Raw genomic sequence first — 8,657 nt, forward strand, 5'->3', positions numbered from 1 at the left:
GGAGCTCCCCTGCTTGCCTCGCTTTGTCTGTTTGTCCTCTGGTGTCCCTGGAGCTGCTGCTTCTCCCCAAGCCTGTGGGGCTAGAAACACTACAGCGGAGGTCTAGCCCCATAAGCAACATGGCCTGACGCCCAGCCCACGGCAGGGTCACTACAGGAGCTTGGGCTGCCCTGGGTGTGCCCAGGCTGGGGCTAAAGCAAAGATCCCCCTTCCTCCTGTGGGTATTGAAGCTGTGTAAATATTTGGAGAAAAGATACTCATTGCTGCTGCTTGTGGAGTGTCATTACTCAAGGGAAGGTGCAGGGTGGGTGATGGGGACCTGGCCCCTTCCAGCCTTCACCCCTCAGCTTCCTGCTCTCACCCCTTCTTGCTCCCCATCATCCAACCCCCCCCACTCTCACCCTCTGCCCCAACCCAGCAAGGGGAACCACAGCCCTGGGGCTCAGCATAATCTCCACCCCCATCCCCTACCCTGTCCCAGCAGCCACCACCAGCACTTAAGACAAACACGATATTTTATTGACAACTCCACATGACCTTTTTTCCCGCCCCCCCCTCCCCTCTTATTAAAATTGCTATTATTTATGTACATGGTGCTCCCCTGCCAGGGAGCACCCCGCTATTTACAGGCTATTTACAGAGACAGGGCTAGCTGCTCTTCAGTCTCTCCTCCAACTTGAGCATGTCCATAGGGGTGACTTTGGCAACCTCAAAGAAGACCCTGGAAGGAACCACGTTGGCTTAGAGCTCAGCCACAGCCCTGGCACCCACCCACCAGGGCCCCCTGCTCTCTGCAGCACCCAAGGGTGCGTGCTGGTGGTGCCTGACGCAAGGCAGAGCCCGGTGATGCTCACCTGTGCGAGTACTTGGTGCGCACGGCTTTCAGCTTGTCACGGGGCTGGTATGTGAGCAGGAAATTCAGCCTCTTCACGAGGGGATGCAGGTCCTGGGAGCTGTACCCACTGTAGTACTCCAGCGTGGGGGTCTGCAAAGGGACAGTGGGGCTGAGCTGGGGCCTCTCAGTGATAGTACAGCCATTATCTTCCCTCTCAGTGATATTACAGCCATTATCTTCCCTCTCCAGCCCCCCACATCTGAGCACAGCCTCAGAGCATCACCCCTGCACACCGGTCCGTCTGCTCCTGCAGGCCCGTGGTGCCTCCCAGGGTGTCTCAGTAGGAGGGGACAGCAGGTTGGGCAGATGCTTACCCAGCCACCAAGGTTCTTCATGGTGAGAGCCAGCAGCAGGCAGCTGGCAGCCAGCTTGGAGGAGCTCTCCCGGGCATAGTCGTACTCCTGCAGGGTCATCTCGCAGAGGAAGCGGGCCAGCGTCAGCGTCTCCATGCTGGCATGGGCGCACTGCAGCCGGGCAGGCAGGGCAAGGCTTAGCCTTTTGAGCAACGCTGCTCCCCCCTGCCCAATCCTTTTGGGATCTAGAATGCTGCCCCAGGGGCACAGGACACAGATCCCACACCCCCAGCCTGCCACAGACCAGCATCCTCACTCCTCAGCCCTGTTGGGGGGGCCTGGTCCAACCCTCCTCGCTGCCAGCTGGGAGCCCCAGGGATGCACATCGTCACCCGGGGAGCCAACACGAGGGGTGACCCTGACACCAGCCTGCCCCCCTGCTGCACCCACCTTGGCAAAGCGCCGCAGGAACCGGTAGGGGATGGGGATGTTGATGTCGAACTTGAGGGTGCTGAGGATGCTGATCTCCATGGCAATGAGCTCTTCCCGCTTGTAGGCATCGTCGCAGATGTAGAGGAAGTCATCCACGCACGGCGGGCACCGCTCCTGCCGGGGCACAACTGCTCAGCACCCTAACGGGGGCTCATCCTGGCAACACTCAGGAAATCCTACCAGTCTGCAGGCCCTGAAGGGGCTCATGTCCTGCCAGACCCCACAAGGACTGTCACAACACCCAGTGGGGCTTGTGTGTTGTCTGCGCTGCCCCCAACCCTCAGCTCTAACCCCAGGCCTCGCTGGCATGAGGTGAACTCAGGTGTCCTGGTGGTCTCTGCAGAGCAGAGAGGAGCCAGGTGTCCAGCAACACCAGGAGACAGGACCCAGCCCAGGGGGACTGCATTCACTGCCCCTGGGATAGGAAGGGGTAACATGAGGACAGACATGCCACCCCAGCACCTCTCAGGGCAGTGGCCTGGCACCGCAGGGACCTGACCTGGTCTTCTCCAGTAACCCATGGGGACCAGAGATGCCCCCTCTGCCCCAGCACCCCAAGAGCGCACGAGGGGTCACCTCAAATTTGGAGGCGATGAGGATGGCGGTGGAGCCAATGAGCTGCAGCTTGTCCCTCATGCTCACCACCTCCACCAGGTAGTGGTCCACCAGCTTCACAGCCAGGTACAGCGTCTCGTGGTTCAGCTCAAAGTTCTCCTGCAAGGATGTGGGCAGGAGGGGGTGTCAGGCAGAAGCTAGGCCCACCTGCCCCCCACCAGGTTCCCTCACAGGGGCCAGAGGTGCCCATGGGGCCAGGCTCGGAGGGAGAGATGCAGGCTCATCCCCAACCGGTGGAGGGGGATCAGCTCTGCACCAGGAGCCTCTGCCGGCATACGGAGGTCCCACACGCCAAAGGCAGGGAGGGGACTGCTCTGCAGAAGGCCGTGCCCCGTCCCCATGCCCACGTACCTGCACCTCCACCATCCAGTCCACCAGGATGGCACGCATGTCCCTGCTGATGTCTGGCTGCTTCTCCATGTAGTCAGGGAGCACGAAGTTCTCCTGCCGAGGTACCAACCGTCAGGGACTCGCCGCCACCCTCAAACGAGACCCTCCCACCATGTGCTCAGAGCCTCTGGGCAGTGGGTGGCCCTGCCCACACGGTCACCCCTTCCCTGGGCAGTGCTGCCACCCCCTGGCCACGCATCATCCACCTCTCTCCCCCGCATGTATTCGAAGATCTCCTTCGCATACTCCGCATTGGCATAGGGGTCACCCAGCTGCTCATTGTCTATGTCCTCCACTGCTGGTACCTGGGGGGATGAGGGAGGCAGAATAAGGGGGAGGCCCAAGCTCTGCGGGTGCTGGTCACCCCTTCAGGGCAAGGCTGCTGCACCTCTGCACCCCCTTTCCCATCTGCCCCCATCACCCTGCAGCCCACTCCCCACTCTTTTCCACGGGAAATCTTTGGAAGGAAGAAGGTGTGGGGGGGTTTACCCCCCTCTCCAGCTTCCCATCACACTGGCCCGAGTATCTCCAAGGCTCAAAGCACTGCCTGGTGCCCTGGTGTCACCAGCAGCCGCTACAGACCAGCACCATCAGGATGAGACTGGGGGCCAGGCTGCAGCCCAGGGTCCCTGCCCTCTCCTTGGAGGGCTTCAGTACCTGCGCAGGCACTGGCTCCTCTGGCACAGGATCCTCCTTCTGCTCTGCTGGAGCCTCCGTCGAGGAAGTTTTCTTCATTGACCTGGACAGGACAAGAGTGCAAATCATTGCTGGGAGGGGGCTGGATCTCCTGGCTGAAAGAGGTTCTCCAGAGCCCCTTGCTGCTTCAGGAAGGGGCTAAACGACCCCTAAAATATCCCCATAGAGACTCTTAGAAACTTTTAGGTTAGAAAAGATGTTTAAGATCATTGAGTCCAACCATAACCCAGCACTGCCAAGGCCACCACTAAGCCATGTCCCTCAGCACCACATCTACACATCTTTTAAATACCTCCACGGATGGTGACTCCACCGCTGCCCTGGGCAGCCTGTTCCAATACTTGATAACCCTTTTGGTGAAGAAGTTTTTCCTAATACCTAATCTAAACCTCCCCTGGCGCAACTTGAGGCCATTTTATCTGCTGTGTGCTCTCCCCATCTGGCTCAAGGTCTCCATTGCCCAAAGGAAGCCCCCACCACTGCTTGTTCTTCCCCAGGGGACAGGTTTGCAGGTGCTGACCCTGCAGCATCCCCCCTGCTCCAGTCCTTGTCCCTGTCTCCCCTGACTACTCACTTTTTCAGGTTGATCTCATTGTTCTTGGCCACCCCCAGGGCAGCATGGGCCCTCTGTGCTTTCTGTGGTGCTGCTTTCACAGCCTCCTTCTTCCCTGCCACCACCTCGTTCTTGTGAGCCTGTTTGGGTGAGAATGTGGGCATACAGAGGTGTGCCCTGCATGGAGGCCTCTCCTTCTGCTGACGGGGCATGGCACAGCCCCCACTCTGCATGCTGGAGGGGACACCCAGCCCCGCTCTCATGGGAGCTCACAGGGGGCACCACCCCCACCCCACAGAAGCACTCACATTGGTGATGTCCTCGAACGCCGACCTCTTCTTGGGTGCGCCCTGGGGTAAGGGTGGAGACCTCTTGGCCTGAGAGTTCTCCTCCTGCAATAAAGGCTGTTAGAAGATGGGGGCCAGCTGCCCCACAGGAGCCTCCCACACCTCTTGCCCAGCTCGGGACTCACCGTCTCGGGGTCGGTATTCTCTGCAGCAGGGCCCACCTTGCCTGCTCGGGGCTGCTTGGTGCTCAGCACCTTGGCGTTGCGAGGCAACGGCATCTTCTCCCTCGGCCTCTGTGAGCAAACTGGGAGCAGAGCGGGGCTTGATGCAGGCAGCTGCCCCCAGGGACACCCCAAGGGCTAGGGGCAGAGCCACGAGGCACTGGTTCCTCCTGGGGAGGACTGCAGCAGGGACAGACCCCAGCCCCCTCCCTGAGCACGGCAGGCAGATGGTGCCCCGAGGCAACCCCGGGGAGGGCGCAGGTCTGGCCAAGGGTGCGTGGAGGGGCTGGGGTGCTCCTCTCGGGGGAGGGGGACACGGAGCCCAGCGACCTCCGCCGAAAGCACCCTGCTGGGGGGGGGGGGGGGGGGGGCAGCTCCCTGCAAAAGGGCTTGAGGGGTCCCACTCCCTTACCCACCCCCAGCACCGGGGGGAAGGGTCTCGGGGTACCCCCGCACCCCAGGGGAGCGGGACCCCCCGGGACAGGGGTGCCCACCCCGGCCCTGCCCCTGGGCGCTGCGGAACGGGCCTAGGGGTAGCGCGGGGGGTCGCCAAAGGGCCTCAGGGGACCTCACTCAGTAGCCGCCCCGCTCCCCTGCACCCCCCAGCCCCTGGGGGTCCCGGTGGCCCCGGGAGGCCCCGGTGGTCCCGGGGGGTCCTGGAGCCCCCACTCACCTGCGCCGCCGCCCCACACCCGGCCCCGGCTCTTTTGAAAGTAGCAGCTCGCAGCGGCCGGCCAGCACTGGCCGAGCGTCTCCCAATCAGAGCGCGGGGCGGCGCCAGGCGGCGGCCAATGGGCGAGCGGGCAGGGGTGCGGTTGCTAAGGGGCAGGGCGGCAGGGTTTAAAATTCAGCCCCAGCAGCCAATGGTAGGGCGGGTTGGCGGCGAGGGCGGGGCGGGCCGGCCGAGACGCGCGGTGATTGGTGGGAGGGGTGCCATTTAAACCCGCCTCGCTGGGGCCGATGGGGAGGGTGTCATAGCGGCGTGGGGGCCGCGGCAGCTGCCTGGGTGGGACCTGCGGCGCCGGGGAGCGGCCCCGGCCCTGCCGCCCTTCACGGGGGGACGGAGCGGCCTCCGCAGGCCTCTGGGCCGAGCAGCTCCTGTGAGCCGGTATCACAGAATCACACAGATTCACAGAGTGTTGGGGATTGGAAGGGACCTCGAAAGATCATCTAGTCCAATCCCCTGCTGGAGCAGGATTACCTAGATCGTGTCACACAGGAACGCGTCCGGGCGGGTTTTGAATGTCTCCAGAGAAGGAGACTCCACAACCTCTCTGGGCAGCCTGTTCCAGTGTTCGGTCACCCTCACCGTAAAGAAGTTTTTCCTCAAATTTAAGTGGAACCTCCTGTGTTCCAGCTTGCACCCATTGCCCCTTGTCCTGTCAAGGGATGTCACTGAGAAGAGCCTGGCTCCATCCTCATGACACTTGCCCTTTACATGTTCATAAACATTAATGAGGTCACCCCTCAGTCTCCTCTTCTCCAAGCTAAAGAGACCCAGCTCCGTCAGCCTCTCCTCATAAGGGAGATGTTCCACCCCCTTCATCATCTTCGTGGCTCTGCGCTGGACTCTCTCTAGCAGTTCCCTGTCCTTCTTGAACTGAGGGGCCCAGAACTGGACACGATATTCCAGATGCGGCCTCACCAGGGCATGTGTTGCGAATGGGTGATTTGGAAGAACACGGGGTGATTTAGGGGGTGACTTAAAGAACGCTACCAAAGGTGTCGGCAAAAGCGGTTTTGACGTGGTGCCATAAAGGTGCGATTTAACGAAGTTCAGTGGCAAGGTTCACTCTAACTGCACTGCACAATCAGTTGAGCCATGGTTCAAAACTACCAAGGCAGGGTCAAAGTTACGAAGATGAAACCAAAGTTACTGAGGCACAAATCAGAGTTACCCCAACCTGCGTGCGGTATCAGTCACTCACCAGAGATCGGCAGCTGGTGGAAGTTCTCAGCCTCGAGGAGCAGCCGCGCGGGTGTCCCGGCTCGAGGGGAGATCGCCGCCAAGCAGCCGCTCTGCTGAGCCAGGAGGGCCCAGAGGAGGCTCGCTCAGGCTGCTGTATTTACAGAATAAAGTGGTTGGTTTGCAGTGAAATTACACGCGACGGGAAAGGTACGCATGAGACTCCTTGTACCCACAGCTTGCTTTGTGCCTCGATAAAGGAGTCTTGGAAAAGCCACCCACTTTTCATGTGTTAATCGCATGTTCCGAGCTCACACGCATCGCTGCTCGCTGTGTCACTGCCCCTGTGTGGGTTTTCAGAGAACAGATTGGAACTAGAGAAGCTCTTGGCTCAGTTTATGGCTCAGGCTTTTACCTCCTTTGGAGCCTGAACCAAACTACCGCGAGTTTGGTTAAGGGGTCAAGTGCATCTGCCACCCGGCCAGGCAGGGATGGCACCAGCAGCCACCAGCTCATCCCTGTTGGTCGATTATCCTTTGGGATAATCCCACACCCATGTGCCACTGTTGCCCGTGGAGCTGGTGGACCCCTTGCTAGGGAAACATCCCAGTTCCAGCTTCTGAGGGGACTTAAAGCTGCTGCCAGGGGCCATGCGGGCAGGATCAGTCCTTTCTTCGTGCTGACAGGCATCTCTGTTAATGTCTCTAGCAGAGAGACTTGGGGCCATTGACAGCCACGAGCAGCAGAACAGCTTTGGGGTGCACCATGGCTGAGGGATGCTCGCCAGGTTTAAACCTGGGTCCCACAGGTCTTGGGTACCTTCAGTCCCCAAGGCCAGTCAGGGCTGCTGTGGCTCCAGCCCGTCTTGTTTCCTCCCGGGCCACTTGTCCTCTCCAGCCTCAGCTTCCCTGGTGCCGCCGCTGCCGTCCCTGGGAGCTCCCCGCGGTTCGCTCGCCGTCGGTCTGGAATCCTTGTGGGACCTGGGTGTCTGCCTCTCCTTGCGCATGTTGGGGCAGCGCACACTCCAGCCAAAAACATGGGTCGGGTGCGAACTCGCCAGGCAGAGCTGGGGTGCATCCCACCGCCAACGGAAACACGGTGCATCGGCCTGTGGGGTAAGATCTCCAGCCAAAAACCCCCATCCCAGCCTGCCTGCGGCTCTGCGGGGGCTTGGGCAAGCTGCCGCTTTGGGACGGGCCCGTGTCTGCCCGTCCTGCCCAGGCTTGGCAGGGGGAAGCCGGCTTTTCCAGTCCCCGCAGTGCTGCCGTGCTGGCGCTCCCCGGGAGGCTCTCCGGGAGCCCGGCCCCACCGCAGGGGCTGCGGCTCGCACCGCACATGCTGAAATCCCACCTGGCCGTTGGGGGGTACTGGAGGAAAGATGAGGGGAGCAAGAATGGGACCCTGCAAGGTGGACGCCAGCTGTCCAAGCATGGAGGCAAGTCTGTGGTCTGAGTGCTGCCCGTCATCTAAGGATGCTGGGGGCCAGTTTGAGGCGAGAGCCCCAAACTTTCCTTGGGCTCTGGCATCCCCCAGCAAGCCCCCAAATCAGGCAGGATGCTGGTCCTTGCCCCCCTCCTTGGAGCAGGAGCAGAAGGCTGCTGCATTGCCACGGCTCTCAGCTCCGCACCAGGAGAGCATCCACCGCCGAGCACAACGCGGCTCTGGCCACAGAGATGGGGCCGGTGCCTCCCTGGTCCCCAGCACACCACCGATGCCAGCAGCTGGGTGCGCTGGCAACCCCCACAGCTCTCTTGCTGCACCCAGCCCAGGCACTTCATGTGGGGTGGCAGATGGAAAAATAGACCCTGCTACGTGCTAGCTCAAGAGCATTGGTGCATGGAGTGTCCCTACGGTGAGAAGAGCTGGGTTGCTGTGTCCATCCAGTCCCTTCCCACAGCACTGCAGAGCCTGAGCTGCCTTTTGGAGCTGGAGCAGCCCCCAGACCCAGCCCGGCTCCCTGGCACCGTGGGGCTGCCGAGAAGCCCCTCTGCCTGGCATCTGGGGGCGTGCGCTCCAGGATTGCTTACCAGACAGAGAGCCTCAGGCTCAAGAGAAAGAGCAAGGGCAGGGAAGCGTCGGTCATGGGATCCACACGAGTCCCTTTCCCCCCTTTCCCTTCCCCAGGCTAAAACCTTATCCGTTCCCATGCTAAAACAGGCCTAACTTGTTGCTCCCCATGGCCCAGCGCCAGAAACACCGGCGGGCGGCGAGGAGCTGATCCGCACGGGGGGGCTGAGCTTTGCTGCTTCCTTTTTCCTCCCTTTTCACTATCAATGGCAGACATCAAGGAGCGACGAGCTGTTGCATTT

At 61.2% G+C, this 8,657-nt stretch overlaps 1 protein-coding gene across 1 annotated transcript; it reads right to left on the reverse strand.

Annotated features, from left to right (window-relative positions):
* Positions 1-648: 648 nt before the first annotated feature.
* CCNB3 (cyclin B3) lies at positions 649-5,191 on the reverse strand. The gene is made up of 12 exons (XM_068419786.1): positions 5,116-5,191; positions 4,407-4,525; positions 4,243-4,326; positions 3,956-4,074; positions 3,343-3,424; positions 2,892-2,990; positions 2,647-2,739; positions 2,257-2,394; positions 1,639-1,794; positions 1,210-1,359; positions 855-985; positions 649-721 (listed from the first exon to the last, which is right to left on the reverse strand). Exons 2-12 carry the CDS (start codon positions 4,497-4,499, stop codon positions 649-651), a joined length of 1,218 nt encoding a protein of 405 aa, XP_068275887.1. The 5' UTR covers positions 4,500-4,525; positions 5,116-5,191.
* Positions 5,192-8,657: the final 3,466 nt, after the last annotated feature.

Source organism: Nyctibius grandis, chromosome 29 (genome assembly GCF_013368605.1).
Source record: "Nyctibius grandis isolate bNycGra1 chromosome 29, bNycGra1.pri, whole genome shotgun sequence".
In the NCBI taxonomy this organism is placed as follows: domain Eukaryota; kingdom Metazoa; phylum Chordata; class Aves; order Nyctibiiformes; family Nyctibiidae; genus Nyctibius; species Nyctibius grandis.

Excerpts from the sequence above, each read along its gene's own strand:
- CCNB3 (XM_068419786.1), bottom strand. The coding sequence starts at position 4,499 with ATGCCGTTGCCTCGCAACGCCAAGGTGCTGAGCACCAAGCAGCCCCGA. Across the intron at positions 2,991-3,342 it reads AGGAGCCAGTGCCTGCGCAG|GTACCAGCAGTGGAGGACAT; the intron begins GTACTGAAGCCC and ends TCATCCCCCCAG. Across the intron at positions 1,360-1,638 it reads TCCTGCGGCGCTTTGCCAAG|TGCGCCCATGCCAGCATGGA; the intron begins GTGGGTGCAGCA and ends GCCCGGCTGCAG.